The sequence below is a fragment of the Bufo gargarizans genome, chromosome 2, assembly GCF_014858855.1.
Source record: "Bufo gargarizans isolate SCDJY-AF-19 chromosome 2, ASM1485885v1, whole genome shotgun sequence".
In the NCBI taxonomy this organism is placed as follows: Eukaryota; Metazoa; Chordata; class Amphibia; order Anura; family Bufonidae; genus Bufo; species Bufo gargarizans.
This window is the reverse complement of record NC_058081.1, coordinates 179,043,218-179,066,546: the sequence shown is the minus strand read 5'-3', so window position 1 is coordinate 179,066,546 and position 23,329 is coordinate 179,043,218. Positions and strand designations below refer to the sequence as shown.

The 23,329-nt window shown below is 41.8% G+C and overlaps 1 protein-coding gene across 1 annotated transcript in view; it reads right to left on the bottom strand.

Moving 5' to 3' along the window:
- The window catches only part of FAM189A1 (family with sequence similarity 189 member A1), a 388,540-nt gene that overhangs the window by 58,312 nt on the left and 306,899 nt on the right, over window positions 1–23,329 (bottom strand). The window contains exons 6-7 of the mRNA XM_044283306.1: window positions 8,697–8,772; window positions 6,397–6,981 (exon numbers count right to left, since the gene is read on the bottom strand). Of these exons, the coding sequence (XP_044139241.1) occupies window positions 6,397–6,981; window positions 8,697–8,772 (661 nt within the window). The remainder of the gene's footprint in view (window positions 1–6,396; window positions 6,982–8,696; window positions 8,773–23,329) is intronic.

The following is a 23,329-nucleotide window of genomic DNA, read 5'->3' as shown; positions in this document are numbered from 1 at the left end:
AAATAGGAGTCAGCATACCCCTGCCATCCTTCAAAGTGCCTCTGATTAACCCCAAATAATGTTCAGCTGCTCTAGTTGGTCTTTCCTGAAATTTTCTTAGTCGCATCCTACAGCAAAAGCAATGGTCCACAGAAAGCTTCAGAGGGATCTCATTGTTAAAAGGTATCAGTCAGGAGAAGGGTACAAAAGAATTTCCAAGGCATTAGATATACAATGGAACACATTGAAGACAGTCATCAAGTGGAGAAAATATGGCACAACAGTGACATTACCAAGAACTGGACGTCCCTCCAAAATTGATGAAAAGACAGGAAGAAAACTGGTCTGGGAGGCTACCAAGAGGCCTACAGCAACATTAAAGGAGCTGCAGGAATATCTGGCAAGTACTGGCAGTGTGATACATGTGACAACAATCTCCCGTATTCTTCATATGTCTGGGCTATGGGGTAGAGTGGCAAGATGAAAGCCCTTTCTTACGAAGAAAAACATCCAAGCCAGGATACATTTTGCAAAAACACATCTGAAGTCTCCAAAAAGCATGTGGGAAAAGGTGTTATGGTCTGATGAAACCAAGGTTGAACTTTTTGGCCATAATTCCAAAAGATATGTTTGGGGCAAAAACAAATCTGCACATCACCAAAAGAACACCATACCCACAGCGAAGCATGGTGGTGGTGGCATCATGCCTTGGGGCTGTTTTTCTTCAGCTGGAACTGGGGCCTTAGTTAAGCTAGAGGGAATTATGAACAGTGCCAAATACCAGTCAATATTGGCACAAAACCTTCAGGCTTCTGCTACAAAGCTGAACATAAAGAGGAACTTCATCTTTCAACATGACAACGGCCAAAAGCATACATCCAAATCAACAAAGGAATGGCTTCACCAGAAGAAACCTGACATTTTAACAGGGGTGTGTAGACTTTTTATATCCACTGTATATGTTTTTTTTTTTTTTTTTACTGGACTCTGCAGGATACAAGAACGTGGTGTGCTGAGTTTTTCAATCATTCCCCCCCCCCCCTAATGTATACATCAAATGGATACAGTAGAAGAGAAATAATGGGAAGGTTTATTGAAACTGGTGTAAAATAAAACTGGCTTAGTTTCCCACAGTAACCAATCAGATTTCTCCTTCCATTTTTCAGAGCTCTTTTGGAAAATGAAAGGTGGAATCTGACTGGTTGTTATGGGCTACTAAGCCAGTTTTCCTATGCACCAGTTTTGATAAATCTCCCCAAATGTGATGGCATACTGCTTTTTTCAAAAAATTCTTATTTGAGACACATATTCCCATCCTCTATTGCCTGCATGGACAATACAGCTGGGAATGTATTCTTTATGGCAGATGAAATAAATGAAGGTAAATTGACTGAGAGATATCATGGATCATTACAGTCTTCAGGGAGTGGGGGAGAAGCCCCCCCCCCCCGGACACCAAAGAGTGAGAGGGATGATGCACACATAGCTTTATCTGTGTGTGTATAGTGTTATTATCTTGCCTTATTTAGGCCTACACCTGAACAAAAGACTCAGAATTGCCATTAAAGGGACTCTCTAAAAATCAAACCGATCAAGCTTCCCATAAAAGGTGATTTTTATTAATTACAAATAGAATCCAGACATCAAAAATTTGCAATTATGCAGTCTATGCGTTTCTGACCTCCATAATAAACAATATTCTGGAGGTCCGAAACACGTAGACTGCATAATTGCACCTTTTTGATGTCTGGATTTTATTCCTAACCAATAAAGATCACCTTTTATGGGAAGCTGGATCAGTTTGATTTTTGGAATCTATGCTTGACTACGTCCAGGTCTTTCTTCCGTGCTTCCTTTGAAGGATTATTCAGGGGAGCGCTGCAGGTTTCACTCCCCGCCTTCCAATTGTCCTAACTTTTTCATTTTTTGAATTCACATAGCCCTATGAGGGCTTATTTTTGCGGGACAGGTTGTACTTTCTAATGGCACCATTTACGGTTGCATACCATGTAGTAGGGAGCGGGAAAAAAATTCCAAATGGGGTAGAACTGGGAGAAAACGCAATTATGATAAAGGTATTTATTTTTTACACTGTACACTATGTGGTAAAATTGACCTGTTATCTTCATTCTCCAGGTCAGTATGGTTCCAACGATACCACACTTGAATAATTTTTCTTGCGTTTTATTTATTGGTTAAGTATTTTTATTTTAAGGAAAGGGGAGTGATTTGAACTTTTAGTCTTTTGTTTTTTTATATTTGTAAAAACTTTATTTTACTTTTTTTTTAAGTCACCTTGGGTGACAATAACTGTGTAATGACCGGCAACACGCACAGGGAGGAAAACAGGGAAAGCCCTGCCCAAGGGAGAGGGAAAGGTGGTGACCCCTAACTCACCTTGCAGCTGGCACCTGACTGCCCTGACGTCCCTAGACGGGTTCCTCACCCGTGCGGCGATCACGTGCCTAAACCCTGGCTTTCCCTGAAATGAGCACTAGATAATGAACGGGCCGGTGGGATCGCTAGTCCTCACCACTGCACTAAGAGGGAAACACCAGGGAGAGGACAGACAAACACAGACAAACACAAACACCCAGGTGGACGGCAACAATTGTCCACAAAGGTCCAACAGGGATCCGGAGGGTAGCGTTCTAAGGCAACACTCAGAGAACGCAGCAACACAGCTCCAGTGGGTCAGAATAGATGTCCAGGCAGGAAGCTCTATATCTGGCAACCAGAGAAGTGTGAGAGGGGAATATAAGGAGGATTGGGAGTGCTGGACAAGGAACAGCTGAGAGAAGGAGCTACGGATCCCTGAGTGAGCCAAAAGGGTTTGTAAAGCAAACCCAGAAAGCTACAATAAGGAAACTTCCCTATCTGACATAGAGCGTGCAGCCAACCGCTGCGACCTCCTGACCCCGGGTACAACGGAGTCAGGCGTGGCTCTTGACACCCTCGTGACAAACTGGCAATCATTTGATTGCTCATAGTATTCAGTGATGGCTAAATAGCCATCATTGAAGACTTTAATTGCACTATATCAATACAAGGCTGCCACCTAGTGGCCTGTATTAATATATACATCTAATTGACTTGGAAGCCAGCTTGGGGCTTCGGTCAATTAGATCGCAGTAACAGGTCTCCTGATCTCAGCCAGGGAACACTGTTACCGGACCGGAAGCGGGCGGCTTCCTAATCGCATACATGTGCCCTGGGTCTATACTATTTAAAATAGCAGAGACCCCGCGGCTAAGGCGCCCGCTGCACGAGCGAGCGGTCGCCATGTTTAGGGATCGGACCCATGATGCACAGCTACGTCATGGGTCTTTAAGGGGTTAAAGGGACACTGTCACCACGATTCTTGATTATCTGCAGTAATCCATGAGTAGCACTGAAATACATGCACTGAAATACATAGTCCGGACTGCTATGCCATGCTAACACAATGGAGAGGAGTTATGTGTGCATGCACAGCAGTCCTGACAATTTATTCCAGAGCAGACCTAAAGGTTGATATTGGGGCAGTAAGAAAATAAAAATTCACAATCTGCACTCCTTATCTGCAGTACTAATAATATATTACTTCAAATAGTAGTCCAAAATTGTGGGGGCTGATTCCCTTTCATCCCCTACACCCTGCTCGCTCTGCCCCAGTCTAAACAACAAAGCAGACAAGTAGGTAGCATAAAACAAGTGGCAGGTGACTATGACTGCACCTGTTGTGATTGGGTAAATTGGGTAAAAAAAAATAAAAAGGAAAGGAATGTTTTAATGAAAGCAATAATATTCTTCCAAATTAGTTATTAAAATGAAAGAATAAAGAGAATCAGCCATTTTTTTTATATGTCATTGATGAAACATTATTTTTAACATTTCTTATTAACCAATACAGTAGAGAGGAAATACATAGTAAGCGAGGCAAAGAAGTCAAGCTTGCAATGTTCTCACTTCAACCTATTTAATTTTGCATAATACTATTCTCATATATTAAACAGTTGCCCTGTTAGCACTGTTCAGCTAGAAAATTATTAATCTCATATCCCTACATTTTAGAAACTCCAACAAGATACATTTATGTACAAATTCAGTCATTTTACTGAGATTTGTAAAGGTCTCTGAACTGATTCAAACCGGAATTACTTAGGCAGCAATTTACCAAACACAAGTCAACAAGAAACTATTTGCAAACAAGACTTTCTAAAAGTCATATAGCCTCATACTGTGAAATCGCAGCTGGAAATGCAAACCATTAAACTAGTCGGATCATTCTGTAAGTGTGTTAAAGTTCAGCTTCATTTTCTCAGTTGGAGATACAAACCATATTACTTGCCTGGTAATTTTCTGATGTGTAAAAGTGCCTTTAATTCTCAATTCAGCTCAGGCTTCCAAATGTCTTTCCTAATTAATCTACCAATTGTACTGCAGAGCTACTGGGGCTGCCTGAAACACAAAACTTTTCCTTCTAGTAACTGCCTGCTATAAAATACAGAATCCATTTGAAGTGCTAAAGTCAAACTGCTTGTTATATCTGCTGATATATTTTGTCAGAGTTTTATTTTCGAATGGGTTCTATATTGATCAAAGGTAATTGCTTTCTAACGGGGTTATCCATTCTATCTGTCTCGCCTTATCACTCCCCAATACACATTATATTATGACAATTTTTCAAGCTAGATCTCTTCTTCAAATAATGTTTTTTGACATTTGGTGATGAAACATATACATTATGGAGATGTTTGGGGCTAGAGAGCATTTACTAGTATGTCCTTCAATTGTCTTCTTCTATCAACTTGTTCGTGTAACACTCTAGGCTTAAAGTAGAACTCCCGCTAAAATGTTTATTCTCTGACCTGTTAGAAAGGTACATAATGTAGTCTGTAGTGATGGTAACCTTCTTATCAGTGACTGTATTTGTGAGTTATCCCCTCCCTTCTTATCCTCAGCTGTGTCATGTGACCAACTCTCTGATCTCCAACTGACACAGGACAGGAAGTCAGTTACTTCTCTATTCATTCCTACGAGACTGAGAATGAGGCTCCCATAGAAATACATAGAGAAACTGACTTCCTGTCCACAGATAAGATGCTGTGTGATTTGGAAAGTATGATTGCCGGTCACAGAGAAGCTGAAGGGAGGAGATAGATAACGGATACAGAAGATTACATTCACTACAGATTACATAATGTACCTTTCTAGCAGATCAGAGAATAACATTTTTTTGCGGGAGTTCTTCTTTAACTAATACATGGTGTGTGCCTAGTGCAAGGCCTGAGGTAGTGTGGCATAATGCAGAGACTTGACAACCAACTATAGAATTCCTATGCCATGTACCAGCATGGTCCACTTTAAGCTCCCTGGGCCTGTATATTTTTTATTCATTAAAACACAGATATGGACAATCTTTTTTCTATTTTCTGATTGTTGACTTTTAATTACATTTTCTGTACATGATTATGAGGGCAGCCATCTTGCCTAAGCCGATGTTAATGGCATTTAGATGTCTGCTGTGCAGACATATGGACCATAGGAACTGGTAGACTAGCAATGACTCATTGGCTCCCATGGAGAGTGTTGTAGGCATGTTCCATGATCTGTGCAGGGACGGGAAAAGAGGTGAGCTATGACCATTCCCTTTTGAGAATGGTGGATCCTTAATTATCTATATATAAATGATATATTTTGCTGCAATCCTGCCTGTGATGATGAAGAAATGACTGAAGTACATGAAGCATCAGTACCTATCATTAGGCTCAGTGGCTAGAGTGAGAACTGCTAGATTTTAGGATAACAGATGAAATGCAAAATTAAGATGAAAACCAGGCTTTTACAGATGTCCATTTTTGATGAGACATTCCAATTGCGAAATTGTATATATATTTTTTTGATTTAAAATACTTAGTGGCCGTTTCAGTTCTGTGAATGGCTCATTGTCAGTAATGTATGTTGCATTCCCCTATATAGCATGCAGATAATGTCAGCTTACAACAACAAACTGGATATATCTGCCTTTTATCTTCGTCTTAGTAAGGCTTTTCTCTGTGTCACATGAGTGGATTTCGATCCCAGTTTAAATGAACTGATCCTTTCAGAAACAGATATATCTAAGAAAAAGCTAAGTAGAATGGCTAACAACGTGGCAGAGATGGTTATCATTAAGTTTTAAACACCATTATATATAAAAACTAACACTGTGATGTCTTGAATTTAGCAGTAAATGCTCTGTAAGGAATTGAGCATCTACAGTAAATTTATAAGATAAATGTTATCAGTTTCTCGACTGTTTCAGTCCAATAAGAAATACTTTACCAGATTCGGATAATGTCATAGGTAACATGCACACCCCATGCACTACTCGGGTTCGGCAACCACATTATTTCAGCCCACGTCACTGATGCACTGTTAGGAGTATTTGATTACCTTCTGTACTAGAGGAGCAGGAAACAGGGTCACTGGTAGATCGGACTATATTGGCAATCCGATATCTCCTAGTATGATGCTGCTGGGCTGTCTTTTCCTTCGGTCCTGAGTGAGATGTTGGATTTATTGGTAATGTGCTTGGTGATGGCTGGCATTGTCCAGGTGGTTGGCTGAACACACCACAGCACATTTTTATAGGTTTCAATGACTGAGACACTTTCTTTTCCTTTGTAGATAGTTGAGAATCTCTTTCTGGGGTGTTGAAATTCTCAGATGAAGAGTCCAAGGACCTAGATTGAGTATAATTTTCACAGTCTTGCCACTGAGATCTGTCTGTTGATGCTCTGCTTCCATCATCATCTGGTGAACACTGAGAATGGGTGAGATGAAGGCCACAGCGAAGACTATGTTCCAAGCTGGCACAGCTACTCCCTGTAGCTGCTGTACGAATAGTGCTATATGGAGAGAAATCTGCAGAACGCAAAGAACCTTGAACTTCTAAAGAACAAAGATCTTCTGATGAGCAGCTATGTGCAGGAATATCAGCTACTTCTGACACCAGAATGGAAGTACTGTCCACAGACACTATAATGTAAAACACAAAGATAACAAGTGTAGTCACATTGTTTATTACAATTTTTTCTAATATATGAAGTTGTCAACCTTATTACATTTACTTAAAGGATATGTATAATTAATTTCATGCTGCCCTTTAAACCTTTGACAGAGACTGTGAGGGAAATGCTGGATCGCTTACTGGAATTGACCCAGTTATTTTCCTAAAATCCCTATCAAACAGCTTCTTCCAGAACGGAGCACTTGAGCCCACTCAATGCACTGCACAAGTTTAGGAGCCTTCATAGCTTCCAACGCCACTGATGTACAGCTCTTCCTACAGAAATCAGCAGTGGAGGGGTGGAAAGGGAAGCTGGTACCGCATGAATATGAGGATTTCTTGGCACATGCTCTCTATTGAGTGGACTCCAGTGCTCAGCATGTACTGGAGCTGCTCAATACTGAATTCACATTTTGCTTAAGGTCATTGTCACCAGTTTATGTTGTTCTCAGTTAGGGCCTCTTTATCACGCAAAGGGAGATATATAATGAGACGTGAGTTACTGTGGGCTATATGTTTCTGCAGGTGCTTCCCTTCCAGGGAGAGAGTCATGTTGTAAAATGAGGCTTCATATGCCATGTATACAAAAAAATAATAAAGCAAAGGATCTTTTGACATGAACCCTTGAATATTACAGCCTACAACACTCAAGGGTGCCTTCAGCTGATTCCTTGACACATTTTTAGGTTGTTGTTTTTTTAGACAGGGTTTTATGTCCTGTACACAAAAAAAGTACAGGATTCTTATGGAAGAATATTTTCTGGGGGAGAACAATAAATAAAAAGTATATTGTTTCTCTAAGATAGGCACATTTTCCCACAGTACTTTCCAGGGTCTAGTATAAGTATCATAGGTTCTTGACATGAAATGCTATCTTGGAAAGAGGTCAAGCTGGCAGCTTCTCTCATTTCAAGGCTTACAAAGGAAAGTATCTGCCTACGTGAAGCTATTTTTTTTAACCTTATCAACTACAGTACGCAACTATGTACTAGGTCCTGGGCCTACTGCAGTAACATTTGTTCCCAAGCAAACATTTCCTCACACTACAGTGACATTGGCTGCCCCGTCTTTTTTTTTTTTTGTATAAGGGCATCATGCCTAGGGTTCCATTAAAACTATAATATTCACACAGAATTTATTTTTATGTACAATACAAAAATAAAAAAGTGTATTGTATATTATTCTATTTGATTACATAATTACAGAATAGTTAATGTATGGTTTATATTTAAATATTGGAAGGTAATCATCAAATACGGCATTTAATAAATAGCTGTATAAAGTTACTCTGCAAAAACAAGTATAAAAAGACTTAAATGCAATTGTTAAAAACAATATATATTTAAGTCCACTTCTATATTTGTGAGAAAATGTAATGTAAGTGATTAGGGTTGTTAAAACATATTAAAGGCATTACTGCATTATAATAGTCTCACAGTAAGTATCCCGAGATTAATGGATACTTTTCCAGACACATTAACATAAACCATAAAGTACATAGATCCGAAACTGTATATTTAAATATATCATGTATAAAAGTAATTTGGTTTTCTGCCACAGTATACTCTAATATAAATGCATAGAAATACAATGCAACAGAAAAAAGTTCAATACTGAGTATAAAGCAATATTCAGTAAATCAGTTCAAGATGGAACTTTTAACATAAACTGATATGCTACCAACCTTGTGTGCTGAAGCCAGCTGTAGTGTTCCTGTCCCCAGTGCTGGATTCTGTCACCTGCTGGTCTATACTGGTCCCCTGCAGAAACACAGGATAAATACATCACAAATACATTTATATCCATGTCATTTCAAGTACCATAATTTCCAATAAGTAGCCTGCAGATATATGCGAGTTACTTTTGTTTAGGGAAGTTTTCTCAATCTATTAGCAATTTATTGTATTATAGGAGACAGATACCATACCATCAGTCCAGCACCCATGGATATCAATCTTTTATTTTATTTAATGGCACAATAAAACTGGATAAGACAGCATAGTGCAAAAGTCATCTTACAGTACGTGCCTCAGGCCAGCAAAAAAACTGCATATAAATGAAGGGTGATCCAAGGACCAGATATCATTCATTGGGATTTGAATTTATGCAGTGCTTTCATATACTGTATACAAGTCTTTATATATTTTGAAATATTGCTATATTATAATTTTTTTATTATTTAAAAGGTGTGCATCATTATATACAGGTTTTTATTTAGCAATCAGAATGGTGTAGATAGTGTATGCTTTGATAGAACAAATTCACACTAAAAACATCTTCTGACATTGATAGCAGCATATCAGGAGATATTAATGTTAGAAGCCTTTTTGAATTATCGTTGGTTTTCAAACCACAAATGTCATTGTAGTCTTTAAAGTTAATTTTTTTTCCAGTGGTGGAAATCTCTGCTAGCTCCAAAGTGGATTGAAGGCTTTAGGCAATGTTAGATCCACCTAAAACTTCTTCTGATATATCATGACTAGAGATGAGCGAACTTCTGTTTTAAGTTCGGCGTCTAAAGTTCGGGTTTGGATTAGCGGAGAATCCCGATCTGGAACCGGATATGGATTCCGACTTCCGTTGTGGTCCGTGGTAGCGGAATCAATAATCGGCCATTATTGATTCCGCTACCACGGACCACAACGGAAGTCGGAATCCATATCCGGTTCAAGATCGGGATTCTCCGCTAATCCAAATCCGAACTTTAGACGCCGAACTTAAAACAGAGGTTCGCTCATCTCTAATCATGACGCATAAGAGGATTTTCCCATTAATGGGATCAGAGAAGGTAAGTGGTTATCTCAGTTTAAGACATTACAAGGAGTATATTTTCTGTTCTTTGCTTAGCAGCAGCCTACAAAGAATTTGAAAATGTAACATAGTATATGTACAAGTAAAAAGGTTTAGTAAGTGGTGTAGCTTTTGGGGTCGCAGTGGTTGCATCTGTGACCAGGCCCCTAAGCCAGGGGTTTCACAGGGACTCCCTTGCCAGTAGCACAGCGCTGATTATATTAGACACTGTTGCAGGGCATGGAAGCAATGTCTCCCTACCCCACCGTTACCTTTGATAGGCTTCAGGCCTAGTGCCTGTAGCCTATCAGAGGCCACAAAGGCGGCGCAATGACGTATGTAATAATCATTGTGACATCTGAGCCTGGCAACATCCAGCTTAGGAAACAAGCCAGGCCTGCACTGCATAACTGACAGCAGAGGTGAGTATTGGAGTTTATAGTTTTTTATATTTTGCACCATGATGTTGGGCCACCATTGGGGGGGGGGGGAGGAGGGTAGCACTATGAGGACATCTACTGGGGCACTCAATAGGGGCATTACATGGGAGCATTTTTTGCACTGGCATGCATTATCAGGGGGTATTTTTGTGATGGTGCACATTATAAGGGGGTATTTTTTGTACTAGCACACATTATAATGGGGTAGTTATGTACTGGCGCACATTATAAGGGGGTATTTTTTGCACTGGCACACAATATAAATGGGCATTTTTTTTGCACTGGCTCACATTATAAGTGGGTATTTTTTGTACTAGTGCACATTGTAAAGTGGTATTTATTGCACTAGCACACAATATAAGGGGGTATTTTTTGCGCTGGCACACATTATAAAGGGGCATTTTTGTACTGGTGAAGATTATAAGGGTATATTTTGTACTGATGCATATTGTAAGGGGGTACTAGCACTGTTTCACATTATAAGGAGGTGCACATTATAGGGGTATTTTTTGTGGTAGCACACATAAGGGGGTATTTTTTATACTAGTGCACATTATAAAGGAGAATTTTTTGTACTGGCAAACATTATAAGGGGGTATCTTTTGTACTGGTACACGTAATAAGGGGGGATTTTTTGCACTAGCGCACATTGTAAAGGAGTATTTATTCTACTCATGTACGTTATAAGGGGGTATTTTTTGTTCTGACACAGTTTAAGGGGTATTTGCACTGGCACACATTATAAGGTGGTATTTTTTTGTGATGATGCACATTATAAGGGGGTATTTTTTGTACTTGTGCACATTATAAGGGGGCATTTTTGAACTGGAATACATTAGTGGGCATTTTTCTACTGGCACACATTATAAGGAGAATTATTACTACTGGGGGACTATGGGGAACATGATTACTAACATTGGCACAATGAGGGCGTTATTACTATTGGGAGCACTGTTAACACTAATTGCACTTTGGCAAATAATTATTTCTATTGGTGTAACTTTTGGGGGCACTATTACTGTGGGTTTCACTCTGGTACAGTATCCGCTTAAAACAATTATTTTTAGGGGAAATGATATTTACACTATTAGTGTCAGGGACACTATTTGCTGGGCGCAGTTATTTTTTTAGGGTAATGTGTGCCAATAATTATTAAAGGGGCACTATCTGTGTGTTCTAGTATTTTCAGGGGCATTGTTTCTGCAGTATAGGATTGGGGAGCACAGCAGGCACAAGATGGGATGTTCAGAAGGTGGGAGGAAACAAAGATGTCTGTTTGTCAAACTCTGTAGAGATGAGATGGCTGAAATAAATCATCATGGTGTGCTGGTCTGAATGGAGATGATAATGAAAGAGAATGTCTACTGTACATCAGAAGAGACATCACAGGATGGAAGAGGTATGTGGCAATGTATTATCCTTTATATTTTGTAGCACTGTATGTTTTGTTTGCTAAGTATATTTTTAAGGCCAGACACACATATTGCTGAATACGATAAACTCGCAGCATGTGTCAGTAAGCAGTACTGTTCTGGCCTCTGGCAGAGCATTATACTGATTATTATGCTGTGCAACACTTAGAGTCCTGAAATCTATTGTATTACACTGACAGCATTGTGTTAGTGTAATTCAGTAGATTTCAGGACTAAGGGTTAAGCCTCATGCACACGACCGTTGTGTGCACCTGTGGCCGTTGTTCCGTTTTCCGTGATTTTCTGCGGATCCATTGACTTTCAATGGGTCTGTTAAAAACTCGGAAAATGCACCGTTTGTCATCCGCCTCCGTGATCCGTGTATCCTGTCCGTCAAAAAAATAGGACAACGGTTCACGGACCCATTCAAGTCAATGGGTCCGTGAAAAAACACGGATGCACACAAGATTGGCATCCGTGTCCGTGATCTGTGGTCGTAGGTTACTTTCATACAGACGGATCCGAAGATCCGTCTGCATAAAAGTTTTTTCCAGAGCTGAGTTTTCACTTTGTGAAAACTCAGATCAGACAGTATATTCTAACACAGAGGCGTTCCCATAGTAATGGGGACGCTTCTAATTAGAATATAGTACGAACTGTGTACATGACTGCCCCCTGCTGCCTGGCAGCACCCGATCTTTTACAGGGGGCTGTGCTCCGTACAATTAACCCCTCATGTGCCGCACCTGAAGGGGTTAATTGTGCGTATGATAGCCCCCTATAAGAGATCATGGGCTGCCAGGCAGCAGGGGGCAGACCCCCTCCCCAGTTTCAATTTCATTGGTGGCCAGTGCGGCCCCCCCGGCCCCCCCTCCCTCCCTCCCTCTATTGTATTAATAACATTGGTGGCAGTGTGCGGCCCCCCCTCCCTCCCTCTATTGTATTAATAACATTGGTGGCACAGTGTTCGGCCCCCCCGGCCCCTCCTCCCTCCCTCTATTGTATTAATAACATTGGTGGCAGTGTGCGGCCCCCCCTCCCTCCCTTTATTGTATTAATAACATTGGTGGCAGTGTGTGGCCCCCCTCCCTCCCTCTATTGTATTAATAACATTGGTGGCAGTGTGCGGCCTCCCCTCTCCCCCCCCCCCCCGATCATTGGTGGCAGCGGAGAGTTCAGATCGGAGTCCCAGTTTAATCGCTGGGGCTCCGACCGGTAACCATGGCAACCAGGACGCTACTGCAGTCCTGGTTGCTATGGTTACTTAGCAATATTAGAAGCATCATACTTACCTGCTGGCTGCTGCACTGTCTGTGACCAGCCAGGAGCTCCTCCTACTGGTAAGTGACAGCTCATTAAGCAATGCGCCGCACAGACCTGTCACTTACCAGTAGAAGGAGCTCCCGGCCGGTCACAGACAGCGCAGCAGCCAGCAGGTAAGTATGATGCTTCTAATATTGCTAAGTAACCATGGCAACCAGGACTGCAGTAGCGTCCTGGTTGCCATGGTTACCGATCGGAGCCCCAGCGAATAAACTGGGACTCCGATCGGAACTCTCCGCTGCCACCAATGATGGGGGGGGGGAGAGGGGAGGCCGCACACTAGTGCCACCAATGTTATTAATACAAGAGAGGGAGGAAGGGGGGGGCGGGGGGGCCGCACACTGCCAACAATGTTATTAATACAATAGAGGGAGGGAGGGGGGCCGCACACTGTGCCACCAATGTTATTAATACAATAGAGGGAGGGAGGGGGGGCGGGGGGGGGGTTCCGCACACTGCCACCAATGTTATTAATACAATAGAGGGAGGGGGGGCGGGGGGCCGCACACTGCCACCAATGTTATTAATACAATAGAGGGAGGGAGGGGGCGGGGGGGCCGCACACTGCCAACAATGTTATTAATACAATAGAGGGAGGGAGGGGGGCCGCACACTGTGCCACCAATGTTATTAATACAATAGAGGGAGGGAGAGCGGGGGGCCGCACATTGCCACCAATGTTATTAATACAATAGCGGGAGGGATGGGGCCGGGGGGGGCCGCACACTGTGCCACCAATGTTATTAATACAATAGAGGGAGGGGGGCGGGGGGGCGCACTGGCCACCAATGATATTCAAACTGGGGATGGAGGGGGGTCTGCCCCTGCTGCCTGGCAGCCCATGATCTCTTACAGGGGGATATGATACACACAATTAACCCCTTCAGGTGCGGCACCTGAGGGGTTAATTGTGCAGATCACAGCCCCCTGTAAGAGATCGGGGGCTGCCAGGCAGCAGGGGGCAGTCATGTACACAGTTCGTAGTATATTCTAACTAGAAGCGTCCCCATCACCATGGGAACGCCTCTGTGTTAGAATATACTGTCGGATCTGAGTTTTCACGATGTAACTCAAATCCGATGGTATATTCTAACATAGAGGCGTTCCCATGGTGATGGGGACGCTTCAAGTTAAAATATACCATCGGATTGGAGAAAACTCCGATCCGATGGTATAAAAGGGACTTCTGACTTTACATTGAAAGTCAATGGGGGACGGATCCATTTGCAATTGCACCATATTGTGTCAACGTCAAACGGATCCGTCCCTATTGACTTGCATTGTAAGTCAGGACGGATCCGTTTGGCTCCGCACGGCCAGGCGGACACCAAAACGACTTTTTCCTTCATGTCTGTGGATCCTCCAAAAATCAAGGAAGACCCACGGAAGGAAAAACGGACACGGATCACAGACCTACGGACCCCGTTTTTGTGGACTGTAAAAAAAAAACGGCCGTGTGCATGAGTCCTTACACAGGATTATAAATCAGTATAATGCTATGCGATCCTGTCAGAGGAAGGATGCCAGAACGGGACCTCATTCTGACACATGCTGAGAGTATATCACATTCAACTCGCTCGTGTGTCTGGTCTAACAGTAGGACTTGACGGAATGGGTTATTTTGAGAATTGGGCATGGGGGGCGGGGGGCTGTTTCAATTTTTGTCTCAGGCAGCAGAAAGGCTAGTTCCATTCTGCCCCTTGCCACAAAACACCGAGGGAAGGGGGGCCCAAGCTGAATTCTTGCACCAGGGCCCATGAGCCTTTAGCTACACCCCCCGTTAATTATTGTACAAAAGTAGTAAAACTTTTTTACAAAAACTATATGTATTTGGTATTGTTGTAATCATGCTGACATAGGGAATAAAACTATCACATTTTCTTGAAGTGGAAGTGTCTCCCTAAATCTGAAGCCTTACGGTAAATACAGTTGGCAAATCAGGGTGAGTCTTCTTCTACCCAGTCTGTACCGCTTTCTGTAGGTTGTGGGGGTTCCCTGGTTACATGCTGCACATGTCCTTTCAGTGTCTGTAGCCTACATTATGCACTTGCATCCCTTCTGCTTTTCTGTATATGTAAGCAGATTGTAAATGTCAAGTCTGGCCTGGACTAGACACATCTATTGAAGAAGCCTGCTTTGACTTCCATTCCTTGGAATGTGCCAAAGAAAAAAAAATGAAAAAAATTACTTGGTCACTAAAGCCCAAAACAGGCTGGTCAATGAAGGGTTAATATCTGCTAATATCTAGCATGATACTGTAGATCCTGCAATAAAAGTACATATGTTAACAGTCGTTTTATGTGTACCAAGAAGTTCAAATTCCATTGCTAAAAATCTTTTTTATATATTTTTTGGGGCTGCTGGCCATAATAAATCATCATTTGTATAATATTTCCTTCCAATCGTTGAAAAAGTTGAAATGATACATGCAGCGGTATTTTTTGCCTCTCGGCATATTTGCTGTGCTACGGCCGTATCCCTGCCGCACCCCATCATTGTGAATGGAGCAGAGCGGACTTCGGGCACCACATGTGTGCAGACGGTAGTAAGGATCTGGCAGGGGAAAAGCTTAAAGCCAGTGTGAAACTGGCCTATTTCAGGTTTCTGGATCCTCTGCCGGATCTCAAAACCTAAATTAAAAATGCAGATGTGAAAGTAGCCTAATGTATCAAAGGACAGTTTTACAGGCATAACTTTCATCTGGAATGTGAACATCTACCGTACATGTGTGCTTTGTCATGTGTCTCAATGAGTTTTATGAATTAACAGTTTTTATTCATCTTTTAAATATTTTTTTATGTTTAAGTTATTTTCTGTAGATGTGCATGAACCGTTCTTGTGACAGACGGTCAATTCCTCTGAGCTTCCTGAGAACTTTCTGCACATTATGCAGTTTTAAAATATGGTGACATTTAAATGTGCATTAATCATTTTCATTTGGTGGCATTTCCTAATCTACCGTATATTATGGCTGTTCTATTTTTAACCATTGCGAAGGTATTGTCAAGAACAGCAAAATGGAATAAATGGCCCTTTCCTCCGGGGAGTAGTAAAAGTCTCCTGCTGTTGTACTTTGATTAGATAATATATAGTCTATAATACATAAAATTGACTGATTGTAAATGGTTACAGTATGTCAAGTGTTTTACTGTTGAACGCTTTAAATATTTAATTGAGAGTTTCTTGGAGGTCGCTCAGGGATGGGTCATACGTATGGCAGGGGTATCAGACTTCTATATTCATGTATTGTTTCAAGGCAACATGGCAGGACTGATATAAGGATTGACTGACTGCATGGGCAACATGGTATAGGGACTGAGGGGGCACTTACATCATCCTTCTACCCCACAAAGAAATAGATCCAGGCAGTAGGGCCCACCTAAAACGTTGATGAGGGTGGTCAAAAATCTCAGCTGGACTAAGAGATAACTATTTAAACTCTTCTGTAAAGTTGTTAGCCAAAGTTAGAAAAGCATGGCTTTTTCTTCTCCACAGGTTAGTGTAGTATTGCAGCACAGCTCTATTCACTTTACAGGGGTGCGGGTCGGCTATTTTCAAAAATCCCAGAGAAATAAATGAAGAGCATGCCGTGCATGCATGGTGTGCTCTCCTTCACTTTCAGGGGCCCATTCTGGAGATAGGTGCGGGTTTCAAAGGTGCGACTGGCATCTATCTGACTTTAATGGCATATCCTAATGATTGACATCAAAGTCTGAGATGACACAACCCCTTTAATGAACCTGATATGCAATACCAGACACAATCCATAGACAAGTGTGGTGCTGTTACTGCAAGAAAGCAGCCATGTTTTTCCAATCCTATACAGCCCCTTTAAACCATCCTAAGAGGGAATATTATATTAAAGACAGGAAAGCAGCCCAACTATGTGTAACATAGTAGTTGATAGTTGTGTTAACAGAGTACTCTCCAATATTTTCTATTTACTATGAAGAAAAGGAACATAAGAACAGAGCACTCACTCGTAGGAAGAGGTAACTCTATTTAGGTACATACACTTATTGGGTTCTATTTTTATATTCTTATTGCATCAACTATAATTGTACGACTTATGGTGGTGGTGCCCACCATGGCCTTGCTTCCTGCCCTGCCACAATCCTGCCTTTCTCTCCTGCCGGCAACATTCCCAGCTGCCAGCATCCTTTTCAGAATGCCGTTTGCACATCTTCTGGTAGGCCTCCTGGCCTACTCCTTAGGGAGCATTTGGACATGCACATGCTGACCCTTTAAGAGGCAGAAAGCGAGTAAGTGCACATCCAAGTGCGTTCTCAGCCAATGCTTTGCTGTTCTTATATATTTTAGGCACCCCCACCATTAGGAGAGTGCCTGATATTTAGTCTACTTAGTCTCTCTCTATTTAACAGCAAAGATATCAGTCTCTGCACTGAAATCCAGCCTGATAATCAGATGTTTCCCATAAGTCTGCTCTGACCTTAGTTTTTCTTGTCGGATTGTCCTACTGCTGCCTGCCTGACTAATTGGCACAGTAGGTCCACAACCACTGCCCGTACCATTGACATTCACATTCAACTTCAATGCTGTTTTGGGGACTTTCCATTGATTTCCTGCCAGTAGAACAATGTACCATTGAAATCAGTGGCACTTCTGAATAGGACAGTTATGAAAGTTAAGGGGGATTTAAGTTAGAGCAACAGCCACAGTTTGATGCATTTTTGTATTTTATTTATTTTACAATTTTTTTTATGTTGTTGCTGTGGCTTTTTTAGGACAACTAACAGGAACAGTTATGTACATTTCTAAGAAGCTAATTTAAAGTTGACAACCAATAGGACTGAATACTAGAAGAACCAGTGAGATTTTGTTTTGGAGGCGCTAGTGGCATGGACTTCATAAAACCAACCTGTTTTGGGACTTGACTATCTTAAAGAGGTCTTTATATACAAAGTAAGTATGGCCACTACAAACTGATGTCTGGGGAAAAGTGACAGTTGTAGCTGAATACAGATGTAGCACCCTGAGTGTAACATCTATACTGTAGTAGCACACTCATACATCTATTTTCAGTTCTGTTACACCAACAATATTACACTACAAAACAGTCTTCTACTTTTCTTCTGAGCGTAATAAAAAAAATGATATGGCTGAACTTCCCATGGTGTCTACTGCAAAGATGGCCACCAGAAAATAACAGAAAATGGCAAGTAAATACTGGCTGTGGTTCTAACAATTAATTTTCTAAACTACATCAAGTTTTATGTTTTAAATGGATATCAGCTTTAAAAGAAATCTCTGAGCAGTGCTGTACTTGTTCAGGCAACTCTGCATGTGGAAAAAATAGCGTCTAAGGCTACTTTCACACTAGCGTTCGATCGGATCCGTTCTGAACAGATCCGCTCATAATAATGCAGACGGAGACTCCGTTCAGAACGGATCCGTCTGCATTAAAAAGGCAAAAAAAAAGCTAAGTGTGAAAATAGCCTCGGACGGATCCGTCCAGACTTTCAATGTAAAGTCAATGGGGGACGGATCCGCTTGAAGATTGAGCCACATTGTGGCATCTTCAAACGGATCCGTCCCCATTGACTTACATTGTAAGTCTGGACGGATCCGCACGGATCCGCACGCCTCCGCACGGCCAGGCGGACACCCGAACGCTGCAAGCAGCGTTCAGCTGTCCGCCTGTCCGTGCGGAGGCGAGCGGAGCGGAGGCTGAACGCCGCCAGACTGATGCAGTCTGAGCGGATCCGCTCCATTCAGACTGCATCAGGGCTGGACGGCTGCGTTCGGGTCCGCTCGTGAGCCCCTTCAAACGGAGCTCACGAGCGGACCGACGAACGCTAGTGTGAAAGTAGCCTAAGTTCCTGAATATTTTTCATCTTATTTCAAACATGTCCAGTTTCCTTATGTAACACATACATGCATTTAAGAATTTGGAACTGTAACTTTAATTCTGATCATTTTCATTCTAAGAATTCTCACTGCTTGCAACAAAAGAAAAAAAGTAACATCTAAGTATGAAAATACTATAATTCTGAGTAGATGAGTAGGAACTTAGTAGGATATAACTACTGCAGCTTTATGAAACAAGAAAGATTAACTTCACGGGTGGTCTGATGGCGCAGAACAGATCATCCTGTGAGAACAGGAAAATAATACTTTTTTATAGCTTTCTATAAGGTTAGTTAGAATGCATCTGCCGTCCTTTCATATAACAAGTTATAGAGGAATGTTATTTTAAACAAAAATCGAGATTGTCTACAGAGCATATTCTGAAATGTGTTACCCTGATTTATACTGTATAGGTTTGATGGTAAATGATGAACTGTATGTTTTGCTATAAAGTTTGTATGTTTTCCTAGTATGTCTTCCTAGAATGCCGAAGACATATTATGTTAGTCTTGCAAATTTTACATACAGTATAGTTTGCTAATAAAAATTAACATATTTCCTAAATAAAGTGCATTAGAAAAATACACCCTGCCTTTACACATTAAAAAAATTAAATGACAGTCGCACTTTAAGCTCTCTACACATTAAAAAACAATAGGGATTCATCATGATTTGTTGGGATCCATTTGAAAACGTGTCCATCAAAGCTGTTATGGGTCAGTTATACAAACCGGATTCCAAAAAAGTTGGGACACTAAACAAATTGTGAATAAAAACTGAATGCAATGTTGTAGAGATGGCAAATGTCAATATTTGATTTGTAATAGAATGTAGATGACAGATCAAACGTTTAATCCGAGTAAAAGTATCATTTTAAAGGAAAAATACGTTGATTCAAATTTTCACGGTGTCAACAAATCCCAAAAAAGTTGGGACAAGTAGCAATAAGAGGCTGGAAAAAGTAAATTTGAGCATAACGAAGAGCTGGAAGATCAATAAACACTAATTAGGTCAATTGGCAACATCATTGGGTATAAAAAGAGCTTCTCAGAGTGGCAGTGTCTCTCAGAAGCCAAGATGGGTAGAGGAACACCAATTCCCACAATGTTGCGCAGAAAGATAGTGGAGCAATATCAGAAAGGTGTTACCCAGCGAAAAATTGCTAAGACTTTGCATCTATCATCATCAACTGTGCATAACATCATCCGAAGATTCAGAGAATCTGGAACAATCTCTGTGCGTAAGGGTCAAGGCCGTAAATCCATACTGGATGCCCGTGATCTCCAGGCCCTTAAACGACACTGCACCACAAACAGGAATGCTACTGTAAAGGAAATCGCAGAATGGGCTCAGGAATACTTCCAGAAACCAGCTCAGGCGTTTTCACTGGGCCAGGGATCATTTAAAATGGAGTGTGGCAAAATGGAAGACTGTTCTGTGGTCAGACAAGTCACGATTCGAAGTTCTTTTTGGAAATCTGGGACGCCATGTCATCCGGACCAAAGAGGACAAGGACAACCCAAGTTGTTATCAACGCTCAGTTCAGAAGCCTGCATCTCTGATGGTATGGGGTTGCATGAGTGCGTGTGGCATGGGCAGCTTGCATGTCTGGAAAGGCACCATCAATGCAGAAAAATATATTCAGGTTCTAGAACAACATATGCTCCCATCCAGATGTCATCTCTTTCAGGGAAGACTCTGCATTTTTAAACAAGATAATGCCAGACCACATTCTGCATCAATCACAACATCATGGCTGTGTAGGAGAAGGATTCGGGTACTGAAATGGCCAGTCTGCAGTCCAGATCTTTCACCTATAGAGAACATTTGGTGCATCATAAAGAGGAAGGTGCAACAAAGAAGGCCCAAGACGATTGAACAGTTAGAGGCCTGTATTAGACAAGAATGGGAGAGCATTCCTATTTCTAAACTTGAGAAACTGGTCTCCTCGGTCCCCAGACGTCTGTTGAGTGTTGTAAGAAGAAGGGGAGATGCCACACAGTGGTGAAAATGGCCTTGTCCCAACTTTTTGGGGATTTGTTGACACCATGAAATTCTGATTCAACATATTTTTCCCTTAAAATGGTACATTTTCTCAGTTTAAACTTTTGTTCCGTGATTTATGTTCTATTCTGAATAAAATATTAGAAGTTGGCACCTCCACATCATTGCATTCAGTTTTTATTCACGATTTGTATAGTGTCCCAACTTTTTTGGAATCCGGTTTGTATATGGAAATTAGGACTCTAGTGTGAAGAGAACTGTAATATGGGTTAATGTTTGTGGTTCTGAAAGGGATTTTTCATAATAGATTAGCTGATTAACCCAATTAATTTTCAATTGATGCAAAGGTACATTAAGGTGGCCATACACAACAGACTTGCATCTGCCAAACCCCCAAATATATCTGGCTGACCATCCAATGTGTATGTTTTGCCGATGTTCCTATGTTCCTTTTTGCATAGGTCAGGGAAATAAGGATCAGATCAGAAGCTAGGGGGTTTTTGGAAATCTACCTGGTCATGATGAATTCATACACATTTCATATGATGTAGAAATTATACATATTTATGATTGGTCGCTCTGGGCAATTTGAGATAGTCGGGGTACACACCTGTTCTAGACTAAGAAAGCAGTCTCCTTTAAAGGGGATGTGCCAGATTTAAAATATGGCACACTAACCTATTTGTATTACTGAACAATAAGCTGATCCAAATTCAAAGAAAAAACTGAAAAACAAAGAACAAATAGAACACAAATAACATCTGCAGATGGGTTCTCTAAAATCAGTTTTGAGGAGACAGAGTGCATCTGCCAAAGAAAAACACTCAATATTTCTAACATGTTGGAAAATCTCTTTATGCTAATTTATCAGTCTTTCTATCTTCTTATAGAACAAGGAAGACTGACTGCTGAAGTCATGAGAATGTGGAAATATCTCAATGACCAAAGGTGTTGGTGGTTACTATGCCTGGTTGCTTTTAGACAGGAAAGAAGTGTCCATGATTTATGATACTAGGGGACTCTATTATTAGGAGGACAGACGGGTCATCTGTCACCGAGACCATGAATTCCGAACAGTGTGTTGTCTGCTGGGTGCTCAGGTTTGGCATATATTGCGGATTGGATTGACAGATTTCTGGGTGGGGCTGGGGAAGACCCGGCGGTCATGGTACACATAGGCACCAATGACAAAGTCAGGGGAAGATGGAAGGTCCTTAACCCCTTCACGACTGCAATCTGTATATATACGTGATAGCTGCACATACCCCGTGCAGCTACCACGTATATATACGTTCTGGCAGCTCTTTAATCCAAGCGCTGCAAAGCGCTTGGATTAAAGATTCTGCCCCTGCCCTGTATGCTGTCACGGACAGCATACAGTGCAGTAATGCCGGCAAGGGACCAATCAGAGTGGCCCCTTGCCGGCAATCGTTCCGATTGGTTAGTCTGTGCAGACTAACTAATCGGATCGCTGTGTGAAAAAAATGCCGGTTTCAGGCTCTGATCTGCAGTCTGCAGATCAGAGCCTGAAATCGGTTATGTGTCCTGAAGCCCCCGTGCCCCCTTGAAGCCCCCGATCTGTGCCCGTTCTTGTCCTGCCCCCCCCCATGCGGTCCGCCCCCTCCTGCCCCGACCTGCGCCCCCTTCTTGTCCATCATCTTCTCCTGCTACTTCCTCCCGATGCGGTCCGCCCCTTCCTGCAGCCCCTTCCTGTAAGTAATGAAATGCTGCCCCCCTCTCCTCTCCCCAGTTTCCAGCGATGCCCCGTCCCCTGCCACCGATGCGGTCCCCCTTCTGTGTGTGATGGCGGCGGCTCCATTCCTGAGCCGCCGCCTTTAGCAGCATGTGTCAGCTCTATGCTGACACTGCTGTAACCCCATAGATGCCGCAGTAGCGGCATCCATAGGGTTAATAGAGGGAGAGGGCTCCCTCTCTCTCAACCATCAGGGCTGCTGCGATCGCAGCGCCCGATGGTTGCCATGGCAACCGGACGCTTTGCAAAGGCGTCCGGTTGCCATGGTATAGGCGTCCAGTGCTGCCACCTACAGGCATCTGATTGTATTATACTTTGCAATGCAAGAGCATTGCAAAGTATAGTACAACCATCAGCCCCACTGGATCTTCAAGATCCAAGAGGGAACTGATAAAAAAAAAAAGTGAAAATAATAAAAGTAAAAATAAATAAATAAAAATGTAAAAAATCAATTTCCTTTTCCTATAAAAATAAAAATAAAACACATATTTGGTGTCACCGCGTCCGTAACGACCATCTCTATAAATATATCACATCATCAACACCGTCCAATAAACACCATAAAAAATTAAAACGGTGTAAAAAAATAAGCCTTTTTTGTCACCTTACATCACAAAAAGTGCAACACCAAGCGATCAAAAAAGGCGTATATACCCCAAAATAGTACCAATCAAACCGTTACCTAATCCCGCAAAAAATTAGCCCATATTTAAGACAATTGCCCAAA